The sequence below is a fragment of the Epinephelus lanceolatus genome, chromosome 19 (assembly GCF_041903045.1).
Source record: "Epinephelus lanceolatus isolate andai-2023 chromosome 19, ASM4190304v1, whole genome shotgun sequence".
NCBI classification, from domain to species: Eukaryota; Metazoa; Chordata; class Actinopteri; order Perciformes; family Serranidae; genus Epinephelus; species Epinephelus lanceolatus.
This window is the reverse complement of record NC_135752.1, coordinates 23,351,580-23,367,536: the sequence shown is the minus strand read 5'-3', so window position 1 is coordinate 23,367,536 and position 15,957 is coordinate 23,351,580. Positions and strand designations below refer to the sequence as shown.

At 41.1% G+C, this 15,957-nt stretch overlaps 1 protein-coding gene across 2 annotated transcripts; it reads left to right on the top strand.

Moving 5' to 3' along the window:
* Positions 1–2,351: 2,351 nt before the first annotated feature.
* adora2ab (adenosine A2a receptor b) lies at positions 2,352–14,956 on the top strand. Of its 2 annotated transcripts, none has more exons than XM_078162018.1 (5): positions 2,352–2,615; positions 6,565–7,132; positions 8,668–8,799; positions 12,864–12,967; positions 13,470–14,956. In XM_078162018.1, exons 2-5 carry the CDS (start codon positions 6,933–6,935, stop codon positions 14,429–14,431), a joined length of 1,398 nt encoding a protein of 465 aa, XP_078018144.1. In that variant the 5' UTR covers positions 2,352–2,615; positions 6,565–6,932; the 3' UTR covers positions 14,432–14,956. The 2 variants fall into 2 exon arrangements, with proteins under 2 accessions (XP_078018144.1, XP_033502034.1); XM_033646143.2 differs by lacking the exon at positions 2,352–2,615 and adding an exon at positions 3,193–3,324.
* The last annotated feature ends 1,001 nt before the right edge of the window (positions 14,957–15,957 follow it).

Here is a 15,957-nt window from a genome sequence, read left to right as displayed (position 1 = left end):
CATCTGTGCATCACCGTTTACCAGAAGACCCCCTCAGTGCAGTCTCCTACACACACACACACACACACACACACACACACACACACACGCCAAGAACAAACATAGAGAGGAGTCCTCTCAGGCAGCTGCTCTGAGGTTCACCTCCTCTAACAGCACAAGGCCTCAGGACAACCCTCACATAATCCAGCCCAACCAAAGAAAAGGAAATGAAATCTACACCAACTATTGGACATCTATCACAAAAACCTCAAACAAACATCAATGCTATTTGGCCCTCAACAGACAGTGCACGATGGCAAACTATCTGACTGCTGTGACAGATCAGAAACTGACAAAGACACTGACTATGTACAGACTCAGAGATCACAGCCTGACCATAGAGACCAGCAGACACAGGCAGACCTGGCTGCCTAGAGAAGACAGGCTGTGTCAGCTCTGTCCTCAGGAGACAGAGCAACATTTCCTGCCACAATGTAGCACATATGAAGACATCAAAACAAAGTTCTGTACAAAAATGAAATGTAAACTCCAAGATTTTGATTCACTCTCTGACCAGACTAACATGAAACATCTACTTGGAGAAGGTACACTTTATTAGGTACACCTTGCTCGTACCAAGTGGGACCCCTTTTGCCTTCAGAACTGCCTTAATTATTCATGGCATATATTCATCAAGGTGCTGGAAACATTCGTCAGAGATTTTGGTCTATATTGATATGATAGCATCATGCAGTTGCTGCAGATTTGTCCAAATCCGAATCTCCCGTTCCACCACATCCCAAAGGTGCTCTATTGGATTGAGATCTGGTGACTGTGGAGGCCATTGGAGTACAGTGAACTCATTGTCATGATCAAGAAACCAGTTTGAGATGATCTGAGCTTTGTGACATGGTGCGTTATGCTGCTGGAAGTAGCCACCAGAAGATGGGTACACTGTGGTCATAAAGGGATGGACACGGTCAGCAACAATACTCAGGTAGGCTGTGGTGTTTAAACAATGCTCAGTTGGTACCGAGGGGCCCAAAGTGTGCCAAGAAAATCTCCCCCACACCATTACACCACCAGCAGCCTGAACTGTTGATACAAGGCAGGATGGATCCATGCTTTCATGTTGTTTACGCCATATTCTGACCCTACCATCTGAATGTTGCAGAAGAGATCCAGACTCATCAGACCAGGCAACATTTCTCCAATCTTCTATTGTCCAGTTTTGGTGAGCCCTTGTGAATTGGGGGGGTCTTTGCTGCTACTCTCCCTGCCTTAGGCTTTCCATGTAGGTGCATGGAAGGGCAGAGAGGTCTGCTTTCTATGCCTCATGCTTTCCTCATTTGCACGTGGAAGAGCAGACAGGTGCGCTCTCTCTGCAACACATTTTCACTCTGACCTTGTCACATATTGACGTTTTGCTCATGGACTTTCCAGGTCCACATACGATGTGCATTGGTTGTTGACGTTCTGGGACACCATGTCAAGTTCTCTTCTTTCAAGATACACTTACAGGAAATTTATTGTTTACATACAGTCTCTATCAAAATAAAAGCACTACATCAGTACAACAGCGTGAATTGACTTTTTTTTTCCTTCAACAACAAACACACATGGTTGGGTTTAGGCAACAAAAGCACGCGATTAGGTTTAGGAAAAAAGAACAGCGTTTGGCTTAAGAATCTTATGGGATGCAAACACCGCTCTCTCGGGTGAAAGTCAGTGTTTGTCAGACCCATCCACCACCCGCTCCACTCGGACATTCGCCATGTTTCCCCCTTACGCTGCCTGGTGCTGTTAAACTATAACTGCAACCGGTCATGTATCATGCCGATGTTATAGGATGCCTTTTTTGCATTGGTTTCTGACGCCACAAGTCACTGCCCAAGTGCCAGATTTCAGCAACTTCAGAGAGAGACCAGGCTCCTCTCCGCCTTAGGCTTTTCAGGTAGGCATGTGGAAGACGCTTTCTGCATAGGCCGAGGAAAGGCAGAGGGGCCCCAGAACAGAGCCATACCGCCAAATATAATGCTGCAAATGGAAAGAAAGTTCTCTTCGATGAAAGTGCTTCTGACTGAACTGCCTTTTATTTACTCCTTCACTTAACGAGTTTTTTTTTTGTTTGTTTTTTTGTATTAATAAATCCAGTGTCTTAAATTCTAATTGTGCTTTGGCAACACATGAAATGTCATGCCAGTAAAGCTTACTGAACTGAACTGAATTGAATTCAGTGTGTGTGTGTGTGTGTGTGTGTGTGTGTGTGTGTGTGTGTGTGTGAGAGAGAGAGAGAGAGAGAGAGAGAGAGAGAGAGAGAGCGGGAGGCGGCGCGCCTGCAGCCACGCTTTTTTCCTGTTGCCTCTGCAGCTCGTCAGTGCGCAACTTCAAACTTCTACTCACAGACCGAAGTGTAGATGGCGCGACCGCAGTGTCAAACTGAAAATGAGCAGCGGTGCTATTAAGAGAGGACTTACCGCGTTTCTGTTCCTTTACTTCAGTGTGTTTTTCCCCACGCTGTATTTAAGTTTGTGCCGTAAACGCATCACCTTCTTGTGTCATTTTACTTTCTGTTGTGCGCTGCCTGAACTCTTGACTGGGCACAAACAGGTCTTACATTCACACTTTTAAGTAAGGTAAGAAATGTTCAGACTGTGTTTTAAATGTGTTTTTAAGTTGATGTTGGGACCATTTTCTACATTTTCTTAAATTAATAACAGGTGTCTTGCTTTGTGATTTAAGGGTTATGGTTATTCTTTAAATATGGAAGCTTTCTCTGTGTCAGGATTGTGGGGTTTGTATGCCAATAAACTGATGAAGTAGATGGCTGAAATACAAAAAAGTACATAGGCATGATAATACATACAGTCTCCATAATGTAAGTCACTTTCTAAGGCTGGTGTGTATGATCAGTGCTGGAGCCCTTTCACCATCACTGGACATCTCTTGCCCTGCAGTGTTTGTTCAGTATTGGCTCAGCTGATGCTTAAGTCTCTGCTGTCATATATCTGCTCCTACAATCAGGACTTCACAATGTGATGCCAGCACCTCCCTCATTAGCACACACAGCACTTTCGCCAACAGTAATACTGCAGCTTTTTGTATTGTTTTCCTTCAACTTTGGTGGAGCTGAGCTGGTGCATTGATTGACAGGGCAGATACAGATCCCCCTCCAGCAGGATGTGCATTTTCTTATCACTTCCTCCAAGGCCTCTCAGCACATATAGCCTGGGTCATAATAAAGGGGAGTAGTTTTTGCCCAGCAGTCAACTGGAAGAAGGTTAAACAAGTGGACTCAGCATGTGATGGCTCAGAATGTAAACTTAAGAGTTGGGGGAAAACCATGTAAGTTGTCTTTTCTGTCACTTTTACTTTGAAGAATCTTTTTTTGTGCATGTTCAGAGGCTTTTGCAGCCACTTGACATTTCAAATTACTAAAGGGCTTTCCACACACCCTGGATAAAGCCTGGTTTTAAATTCCTTTGGCCTGTGAGAAGATTTCAACAGCAAACAATAGAGAGAAAGTACTTTGCTCCACTACCAGTCAGGATCACTGCTGGTAAAGCCACAGGGTCATATGTAGCCAACAGAGGGAGATTAATGAAAGAACAATGTGCTGAAGGAAAGCAAGTGGTTGCTTTTTATGTTCTCTTTACATTTTCAACACCGGCACTAGTGATGTGTCTTTACATTTCCATGTAAAGACAGTAAAGCGCAGTTAGGGCCTTTTAACAAGCTCTCTTTATATAGTACAGTACAAGTGTAGCCAGTTTAACTGAGAAGTAAATGTCAGTGGAATTCTCTCTCATTTCTCATGAAATGAAGACAGGAAAAGTGCTGCTTAAAAAGTAGTTGCTCTGCTTTATTTGCATCAAATTACACCCGTTTTTAGCAGAACGATGATGAAGTGTGATTTCCCATCCCCCGTTTTTTTGTGGTTTAATATGACTCAATGGGAAATTACCCAATAGCTAAATTTAGTTTTGTTAATTTAATAATTAATATTATTATCACAGCTTTTTATGCAAAGCTGCATCCATTTCAGAGCGGACTGGAGGTCCAGAATCTGCCAGGTGTTAAGATTTGAGTAGTAGAGAGGAGGTCAGTGAGCTCGTCATGCGATCAGAAGATAACCTACTGACATAATTCTGACACAGTGGGAGAAAAAAAACTGGCCAGCAGTGTGATTGAATGAAGATTGGTTTGGGAGTTTCAGTTCTCTGAGATACGCTGACATAAAGCACCCAATATGGGTCACACACAGGTCCCAACATCACCTCTATTGTCACAGAATCAGACATTCAGTCTTTTTGAATCTTATCTTGTTAAATGTTACTCACTGTATGGACCTTGGCAGGAACTAGGTCATATTTACAAATTGCTCTTTTCACTGTAGTCAATAACTTCCACCCTCAACATATTGAATGTTTGCTGTGTGCTTTGTCCACTTAAATCAGAGGAAGTAAAAGCAGTTTTTTTATGTATGTTTCTGTTTGTTTCATTTAAGATGTTAATGCTGGTATTGTAGCCTGACAGAGATGGTATCTATTGAGCTTAAAAAAATCTCCTAATGATTTTGAAAGACACTAGTTTTTATATAAATGTGTAACAAAAACAATTTTGATCATGATCCCTTAAAGAACTAGCTCAACAGTTATGGAGTTAGGTGAGAACCTGATGTGCATGTGTACTAGAAATTTCATTTGTATGCTACTAAACTGCTCTCTTAATTCCATTGTTGTGGCAACGTAATTGCTGCCTGGATTATGTTCAGTGCCAATGTTCCTTTCAGGCAACAAAACACAACAGCCATGTACCACGTAGGTCTCGGAAGGAAGTGGTTGGGGAGGATGGTGGATGTACTGTACAAAGTGCAAGACTTTGACACCGAGACTTCAGGTTCATGTCAAGATTTCTGTGTTAGGTTTAGGCAACAAAAGCACTTTAGTTAAGGTTAGGGAAAATTGTGATTTTATTTTTTTAATTTAATTTAATTTAATTTTACTTTATTTTATTATATTTTATTTGATATAATTTTATTTTATCTTACTTTATGTCATGTTGTTTTATTTTATCTTACTTTATTTTACTTTATTTTATTTTATTTAATGTTATTTTATCTTACTTAATTTAATTTAATTTAATTTAATTTTATTATACTTTATTTGGTGTTATTTTATTTTATTCATTTATTCATTTATTTAAGTAAAGGGACAGCGAGCATTAATCAACATTTTAAGGAATGTAAATGCACCTGAATTAACTGATTCGGCTAGTTTTCATTGGCAGTCCCTTTACCCGCTGTAAAAAGGCATCCTAGACAAATTTAAACAACAATAAAATACAGCATGTAATACAGGTAATAACATATTGCATTATAGCAAAAACACATCACATATAATACGGTTACAGACAAAATCCACTATCACGTTACAGTTAAATATTACATGTATCAGCGTTCACATCTTTGGGTGTCATCAAGCCATTTCTTGGCATTTAACTTAAATGAGTGATATAATGGAGGCTCTCTAATTAAATACTAGGCTAATGAAAATTACCTATTTTGGCGGAAAACAGCTGAAATATGTTGTCAGTGACCATTTTGCTGATACGTTTAATATCAACATTTCTGTATCTTGCCAGATACCTTAATTAGCAACATGTCCAAATTACAGTATGTTAAGAGAAAACGTAATATGCTCAGCCGAACATTTCCCTCAAAATGCACTTGCTGTTTCAGATTAGTCGTGTAAAGACATCATTTCTGGGAAACAAGGCTGATATTTGAGCCAGAGCCAGACTATCAGCTTCCTCCTGCTCTAACTCTGGGCAAGGAAGTGACTATGTGTGTTGGGTCATACCAGTCCTGGTTGATACTACTAAGAAACAAACAGACAAAAATAGCAAATAGAAAATTAAACAGAATAAGGCTGGTATAGCTACGCTAAGCTAACAGTTAAAATTCCTAGCAGGCTTCCGCATGAACTTCCACGACAATGTCTTTGCAGCAATTCAAAAAGAAATAAATTATAATACACTAACTAATCTACCAGTACAGCCTTGGTTATTATTATCTGATATCATCTGTGAACCTGTGTGTCTTTATTACTCACCCCCCTGAGCTGCTGTACCCCAGCTGGGTAACTTGGCCCACATTTCACTCATGCTCCTTTCTTTGTGGAGGTTATCTGAGGTTGTAACAATGTGTCCTAATCTGCTTACGATAAAGAGGAATTTAGCAAAATAGCCTGAAAAAAACACAGCAAAGATAACTTTACAAAGTGTCCCAGTGTTGGTACAATGGCTTTGAAATTTATAGGGGGTTTAATTTGCTTAATTAGCCTATCAGCGATGTTGGAAGAAAGCATGTCAGTGACGGGAATGATTAGTGTGTGGAAAGGTTTCGGGAAACTTTTCCTGAAATAAAAGGCGCATTGTTGGACTGTCTGCCTTGGCCCTGTATGGAAAACAAACTGTCCCCCTGTCCTCTAGAGATAGATGGCTTTTCTGACCTGTGTGGTAACCTGCAATCTGTTTATACAGGCTAGACCACTGAGATTGTGTCCTCTCTCTTTCTCTCCCCAGAACACTGCTCTTAATTTGGCAGCTGTCAGGCAGAACTCCCAGACGCTCCCTCCTCAGTATTCTGCTGCTGTCTGTGGCAAAGTTTACCGAGCTGAAGAGGCGAAGACGCTTGCAGAGACAAAGAGGAAGACTGACAGACTGATCCAGTGTGAGTGACAGTAAAAAGAATGACATAGGTTAGGCTCGACAGGTGTCATGTTTGTGGTGGGAACTTCCTGCCGTGTCTGTCCTCGCATGACACAATCACGCTTCCCTTACGTTGTACCATGTGGTTTGGCAAGCAGGTATTTTGTCTAAAAACAAGTGAAGCAGCTAAGTCTGTGGGATGACAGCGCCAAGAGAGCAAAAAAGAGAACAAAAAAACAACAATGCTGAAGACTGAACAGCTGGTCTATATTGGCCTGGAGCTGGTGATCGCTTTCCTGTCTGTGGCTGGGAACATCCTGGTCTGCTGGGCCGTCTGCCTCAACTCCAACCTGCAGAGCATCACCAACTTCTTTGTGGTGTCACTGGCAGTGGCTGACATTGCTGTGGGGCTGCTGGCAATTCCCTTCGCTATTGCTATTAGGTATTATTACATTTATTTCATTTAAAAGTGTGTTCATTTCTTGTTTTTATAGGAGTGGTGAGGATTGCAGATTGCAACCAGCTGAAACTTCCTTCAGTGATCCTTATTCAGTAGGTTTTTATCTGGAGGCAAATTATCCGCAGAGGTGTTCACTCCAAAACAAAGGGACCCTGTAATTTAAACTGGTGAAAACACTGAATACGGCCCTGATCACACAGAAAGCAATGCACTGCCTTTTTTTTTAATGCCAACAGTAAAAAATGCTTGCTGCACCTCTCTATTGTTGCCACGCAACCACCCCATCACGTCCTTACACTAAACATCCGGTGTTATCAATCTACCATTTTTTTCCTCTCAATAATTAGTATCACAAGTTCCTAAATGTTCAGGCAGAGGGTACTTGCTGCAGCTCTGGTTGAGGGTGAGAGGCTGTCAGTAAATAGTTTGTTGGACACAGGAAAACAGAGATCTGTGTGGGCACATGAGACCCTAAAAAAGAGGGTGGATCATGGGGAGTACCACCAGTTGGTCCAGGAGCTTCACCTCGATGATGGCTGTTTCCAGGCATATTTTAGGATGACTCAGGGGCAGTTTGACAACCTGCTGTCTATCGTCGGGCCGTATAGCTCTGGGGCAACTGCTACCACCAGTTTCTCCTCCATTGTTTACCAACTGTAAACTTGCTCAGAAGGCCCGCCTCCCAAATCATCTGATTGGACAGTGGAAAAAAAGAGATGACATGGGGTGCTTTTCTGCTTTAAGTTGAAGTTTTTCAGCTTGAGGAGTTCAGAGCGCTCTGGCATAAACATGAGGTGCCTAGCAATGCAAAAACAGTGAGCAAAAAGCTTCATTCTCATTACAAAAAGCCACCTCCAGTTGCTGAAATGCTTTCTGTGATTGGGGCAGTTTCACTTTACATTGGTGCTGTTGGCTGGTTGGAGACAGTCCATTAGCCCAACACCTGCTAATGCACGTGCTCACCTTTCTTCTCTCATAGTTTAAGATCCAGATATTGAGGAGGTTTTTACTGGGAGCCAAATTATCTGCAGAGGTCTCTTCCTCCCAGAAACAAACGGACCTGGTGATTTAAACCGGTAAAAACGCTGAATATAACAATTTCAGGTAAAAAAATCAGTGCTTTTTGGACACTCCTGTCTCGGAGGGGCCTCTTGCTACAGTGGCTGATGCAAAAAACGCGAATGGCCCGATCTGTCCGATCTGCGCTACTTTAGAAACATTGCGGTGCAACATAGCGATTTCAATGGAAGAAGACACACTCTTTATGTAGATATAAACTGCTCGTGCTAAGGCAACAGAAACACAACATATATCCCCCTAAATCCTACATGCTGGGCCTTTAAATTATGTGTAGTTCTGAGTGAAAGTGTAATAAATCACACCAATTTCTGTGACTGTAACTGATTTGGGGCAATAACTTAAGGAATATGTCTTTATTAGATTTGGAAAAATGTATTTTTAGTTTTGCAGTATTTTCAATTATCATCTGTGATGTTTTTACTGCAATCCATCATCAGCACCGGCTTCTGTGCCAACTTCTTTGGCTGCCTCTTCATCGCATGCTTCGTCCTCATACTCACCCAGAGCTCCATCTTCAGCCTGCTGGCCATCGCTGTAGACCGCTACATCGCTATCAAGAACCCACTCAGGTGAGAGGAAACAGAAATGTCACAGGCTAAAAACTGAAACAGAGACAATTTCCCACACTGCCACTTAAACCAGATTAACTTTTCACACACATCTCGCCGAAGTTTGATGATTGGGCTGCATTTGAAAATTATGTTTTAGCAGATTTTCTTTTGCTGTCTGATATAAACTGTTGCACATTTTAAACTTTTTTCCACACACAACAAGTCAGAGGCGTGTGGGTAAACTATCAAATGAGAGAGGTGTTCAAAGCAATATGCAGTGTAGCGAAACACATTGAATCACAGAGATTTTATTTAATTAAGGCTAATCTGGCTGGCTGTGGGCAGACACAGATATATGTCTCAACAGGCTTTATTGGGTTACTGCTTGTGTGCTGTTGGAGGGATTAAATCTGCTGAAGGCTTTGATCATTTCCATCCATGTAAATCAACACCATTTAAATTCTACTTCTTGAAATTGCCTCGCGTATTTTGCAGTTTCCAGCAAAGTCCCTTGTCCATTCTTTCTGCAACAGGCATTTTGACACACCATTGACTCATACTGTTCATACGGGTGTATCCAGAGCCGATGTTGTTTAGTCACAGCTGCATTCTTCACTCCTACCATGAGAGGATATTTCATCTAGTAAGCCACAGCAGGTGACGCATTTGCATAAGCAGTTGCATAACGGGTTCTGTGTGTGTGTTTGTGTGCTCACACAGGTGCCACAACCCCTGGCACCAAAGACCAGAGAGCTAATAATTCATCAGAGTTTTAGGAGGCTTAATATAGCCGACTGGCCGCCACCATGGCCATGAACGATCCCAGTCACATGGGACAATGGCTTTAGGTAGGGTGATGTTACCAAGAATACTGTCATGCTGATTTACTGTCTGTATTTTTCTTGCCAGTGCATTCCTCGTGCCAGCATGAAGCATGTGCACAATAATGCTGCCAATGCAGTCTTCAAAAATACCCAATAACTTGAGGATGTAGCAAAAATAATGAAAAGAGGAAACTGAAATGTTGAAAGCAGGATCTTTTTAAAAAGCAGGGCCAGTGATGTGGATATGAATAGCTCAGATGGCCTGCTTACATGCAAGCAGTGTTTATGATAGACCTGAACATCTGAACTTAACAGCCATAAAGCTATTGTATATATTTAAAGAGATATTTTGGATCTTTCAAAGTGGGGTTGTATGATGTACTTATCCATGGTCAGTGTATTACATACAGGAGATGGCGGTCATCATGCCCACACTCTGGGGAAGCAGACAGTAGCACTGCCATGGTAACTAAGCAAAGTATTGCTTTGGAAAGGGGCAGCAAAACTAATTTTAGCTCCTTAAAAAAAGTCCTTCCTAAAAAGATGTAATATTGGTTGACATGTATGCTATATTAAGAATATTTTAGGCACTTTACCTTGCCGTCAGACAGCCTGTTCTGACAGGGAACGGCTTCGGTTCCCCATCTATACTTTTGTCAAAGCTACCAGACTCCATTGATAAAAACAGTAATTTAACATTGCAGAACACAGGAGCTGCTGGTCTACTTATGCCTTTTCAGTTTGTTTGTTTGTGATATTGTGCAACTTTGGTTTATCCAAACTAATCTTCTTAAAGGCCAAAATCACACAATAACACACTAACTGACAGAGGCAGAGGTAGGCCAGCATCTCCTGTGTTCAGCAATGTTAAATTACTGTTTTTCTCAATGGAGTCTGGCTTTGAAGAGAGCAATATAACAATGTCAGTTCCCTATCAAACATTGCTGAAGGTAAGAGGTGAAAATACTTTTAATATAGCGTACACTTAAACTGATATTGAATTTTTGGGGTGGCTAAAATTGGGGTTAACACTTTACTTTAAGGTATCTACATAAGAGTGACATGACACTGTCATAACTATGACATGACACAGTCATGAACTTGTCATGAACATTATGTACATGTCATAAATGTTTATGACTGCTGTCATTAAATGTCATTTGTTTTTTTAATGACAAGTTGACATTGTTGGTGACTATATGTTGATTGTATGTATGTGTATGCTGACCCCCAGTTCCAAGTCAAATTTCTCTGAGACCAGTAAATGAACTGAATCTGAATCTGTCTTGATTATGACAACTTGACATTGATCAAAGTGACATTGCCAGAAGTTGTGTTTGTCATGACAAGCTGACATTAAATTTGTTTGGCATGTCCTTATAATGACAACATGACATTAACCAGGATGACATTACCAGAAGATGTCTTTGTCATAACAACTTGACATTAACAAGAAATGCACCTCTTTTTGTGTTTATGACAAGTTGACATAATGATTATTATTGTTATGACAAATCTTCTGGTAATGTCATCCTGGTTAATGTCAAGTTGTCATTATAAGGACATCCCAAACAAATTTAATGTCAGCTTGTCATGACAAAGACATCTTCTGGTAATGTCATCCTGGTTAATGTCAAGTTGTCATTATAGGGACATCCCAAACAAATTGAATGTCAACTTGTCATGACAAAGACATCTTCTGGTAATGTCGTCCTGGTTAATGTCAAGTTGTCATTACAGGGACATCCCAAACAAATTTAATGTCAACTTGTCATGACAAAGACAACTTCTGGTAATGTCGTCCTGGTTAATGTCAAGTTGTCATTATCAGGACATCCCAAACAAATTTAGTGTCAACTTGTCATGACAAAGACAACTTCTGGTAATGTCACTTTGATTAATGTCAAGTTGTTATGACAAAGACATCTTCTGGTAATGTCGTCCTGGTTAATGTCAACTTGTCATGACAAAGACATCTTCTGGTAATGTCATCCTGGTTAATGTCAAGTTGTCATTATAAGGACATCCCAAACAAATCTAATGTCAACTTGTCATGACAAAGACAACTTCTGGTAATGTCATCCTGGTTAATGTCAAGTTGTCATTATAAGGACATCCCAAACAAATCTAATGTCAACTTGTCATGACAAAGACAACTTCTGGTAATGTCACTCTAATTAATGTCAAGTTGTCATAATCAAGACAACCCAAACAATGTCAACTTGTCATTACAAAAACCGAATGACACTTAATGACAGCAGTCATAAACATTTACGACATGTACATAATGTTTATGACAAGTTCATGACACTGTCATGTCATAGTTATGACAGTGTCGTGTCACTCTTATTTAGATAACTTCAACTGAAGTGTTACCAAAGTAAGTTTTGCTGCTGCCCCCCATCCACAGCAGTACATTGCTTAGCTTCCGCGGTGGTGCTCCTGCCTGCTTCTCCAAACTGGGGACGTGCAGACCAGCATCTACTGTAGGTAATACACTGACCTCATATAATCCCACATAAGATCTGAACTATCCCTTTAAGTGCACATAATCCTATCAGAGATTGCACTGTAAAATAAATGTCCTCATCATTTCACTCAAATTACATTTACAGCAAACCACCATCATTAATATTTGTCATTTCTGTATTTCACTGCATTTCTCAGAAGCTCCTGCATGACCTGACTGAATAACAAAATCTTCAGAGCTTTGTATTAGCGTCAGAACTCAGATGAGGAAGAAGTGTGCCGGTAAATTACAGTGTGGGAAGGAAGTGCCCATTATTGCAGATGAATGCACACTCACTCAACTGTTTGTGGAGTCATGGAGCAACATTTCACACTACGTGTACTTCTCAACCTTCCTGAAACCAAAACATAAACATATTAATGTGGATGAAACCGAACATGCAAGGAAAAAAAGGACATACAAAACGACCTTTGCAAAATCAGAATGGATCTATATATTTGAAATTCTTGATGCATCTTTAATCAGCAGACAAAAGAACTGGTACTGGTCAGATGTGTGTAAGTGGTTGCAGTGTATTCAAAAGCCAGTGGTACAACAATATAAACATTGTCATCTCTTGCTTTGGCTTATTAGACAAATAGTGCATTTAGGCTTGAATACACAACCATTTTCTGCTCATTTAAATCATCAAATATTGACTTTGCTTCACGGGGATACTCTCACACTGAGATTAGATACAACAGAACAACCAGCCCTAATGTATCACCGTGCTCTGCTTCACCTTCTAGGTACAACAGCCTGGTGACAGGGCAGAGGGCGAAGGGCATCATCGCATTGTGCTGGGTTCTCTCAGTGGGCATCGGCCTGACACCCATGCTGGGCTGGAACGGAGGTGGGAGACTTATTTTGTGGCATCTGTCACAGTGTATTGAGTATTGGGTTCAAACTTGTCTCGCTGTTGGTTGTTTAAAGCTAGAAATAGAATTTTGGAAGAGTTAATCAAAGTAAACGCATATCAAAACAAACTGTGCTTCAAGTCTCTTACTAGAGCAACCATTTTCAATATCCTGAGACCTATTGAGGGGGTGAAAATGCATAAAGAAAGGCACCCTAGGGAAAATGTAGAAATGCATTTGTATTGAACAGTATTTCCAGAGAGAAGTGCTCAAATTAATTTCAATGCTGACAATTAGATGAAATGCATCTGGCATTTTCACATTGCCTTCAATCCAGCTAAGTGGCTTTTAGAGGTCTGAAACCTAAACTATTCACATTGCCTGGAATATATGAAAAATGTTTTACGAATACGTAGAATTCTCTCTGCTGTGAAAGAAACATTATTATTATTAAAAGACAAAACTGACAATAAATCACCCCTGTCTTTTGTTATACAGGTTCGAACACCACCGCCGCAGACAGCATCAGCCCCTGTCGTGAAGGCTTGACGGAGTGCCTGTTTGAAAGAGTGGTCAGCCTGGACTACATGGTCTATTTCAATTTCTTCGGCTGTGTGTTGGTGCCCCTGTTCGTCATGCTGGTCATCTATGCCCACATCTTCATGGCTGCGCGGCGCCAGCTCCGAATGATAGGGCTTAAAGTTGCGCACTTACCCGCTCCTGGAGCGATAACCACATCGTCAAGCTCATCTCGTTCCACCCTGCAGAAGGAAGTCCATGCTGCCAAATCACTGGCCATCATTGTTGGGTTGTTTGCTCTGTGTTGGCTTCCACTGCACATCATCAACTGCTTCAACCACCTGTGTCAGGATTGTGAGCGCGCACATATCTGGGTGATGAACATCGCCATCATCCTCTCCCATGCCAACTCTGTCGTGAATCCCTTCATCTATGCTTACCGCATTCGGGAGTTCAGACAGACCTTTCGGAGGATCCTGTACCAGCACATCCTCGGGCAGAGGGATGGACACCGGTTTGGTGATGGCAGAGGTGTTAGGAGCAGCAGTATCATGCGGACTTCCTCCCGTGCCAGTAGAGAGGGTTCGTCATGTGGCACAGTAGTGATTAGTTACGTCCTGGACCCCAGTCCTGACCGAACTCCACCGAAAGCTGCTCATGAAGCCTCTTGCTGTTGGACATCAAACTTAGATGCAGCACCAAGCAGCTACATACCCAACGGACGCCAAATAAAGGGCAACACCCTTCCAACAAAGCAGCAGCAGCCGTGCATCATGGGATTTGCTCAGGATGGAGCCCAGTCGGTCACATATCTTGGGGGGGCAACAGATGTTTTGGAGGTGAAAGACAGTGAAAGTTGCATTACTTTTGTGAATGTTCACGCTCTCTCCCTAAAACAGACGGACTGTGTCCACTCAACAGAGCTTACAGAAGTCTCATGACAAAGATATTAAGGTGTTTAGAAAGATATTCAGGTATTTAAAGTATATTTCTATTGCCATAAAACAAATGACAATGTGTGAACATGACAATATGAACACGGGTTAATGAAACCTCAGCAAATCAATAGCTATCTGAAGTCACTTAAACTGGTTGCCAGGGAATATCTTGGCCTGATTTTTTTTCATCAACCATGTCTGAGTTGGATCGCATCTACAAGCACACAACATGTGGATGTTAAAAATGGGCTCATGCTTACATTTTCTTGACATACAATAACATCTTTGTCAGTGTGTTCTGTCTCCCAGATAAATGTTCTTTTTTTTAGTTTGCATGCCTTTTAAATTATGTGCATTTTAATGTGCAGGAAACAATGCTTTATCAACTGTACTGTATTGTGCAATGCACAATAAACATTTAAATTCTTGAACTGCTTTTTTATAATGTTGCATCAGGTCACCTTTTGTAGCCCAATGGCCATCTGGACTGTTTTTATTTACTGGAGAAATAAAAGTCTTAAATACTTATTGGTTTGCTGTTTTTTTTCTTTAGATTACCCAGAAAACCACGTAAAATCCTTAAGTCTACCTTGAGTGTAACTTTGAGAACTTGTTATGTGTCTCTGCTATGCAGTGCCTTGAACTGAAAAGCGGTGTGTGCAGATGTATTTGTCCTTTGTCAACATGCTGGGAACACCATCCCCACAGTGAAGCATGGTGGTTGCAGCGTCATGCTGTGGGGATGTTTTTCATCGGCAGGGACAGGGAAACTGGTCAGAATTGAAGGAAAGGTGGATGGCGCAGAGAAATCCTTGAGGGAAACCTGTTTTAGTCTTCCAGAGATTTGAGACTGGGACAGAGGGTCACCTTCAGGAAAATGACCCTAAACACACTGGTAAAGCAACACTCCAGTGGTTTAAGGAGAAACCAGACCTCAATCCAATTGAGATTCTGTGGTACAACTTAATGATTGCTGCACACAAGCGGAATCCATCCAACTTGAAGGAGCTAGAGCAGTTTCGCCATGAGGAATCGACAAACATTCCAGTGGCTAGATGTGCCAAGCTCATAGAGACATACCCGAAGAGACTTGTAGCTGTAATTGCTGCAAAAGGTGGCTGTACGAAGATTTGACTTTGGCGGGGGTGAATAATTACGCATGCTCATGTTTTCTGTTCTTTGTCGTATTTCTTGTTTGTTTCAAAATTATTATTTTTTTTTTTTTGCGTCTTCAAAGTGGTAGTTATGTTGTGTAGATCAAATGATACAACCCCCCCCAAAATTCCTTTTAAAATCCAGGTTGTAAGGCAACAAAATAGAGAGAATGCCAAGGGGGGTTAATACTTTCGCAAGCCAATGTATTTCTATATAGAAAATACATTGCCTTGTAAAATTCTTGAGAAACTTTTGACCTTTAAGCACATCGAAAACCCCAACCTCACTCTGATAACATGTTCGGGTAATATAGGACAGCTGGTAAGGTAAAGTGGGACAGTCATGTTTGTTTTTTAAATGGTTAAATCCATTTA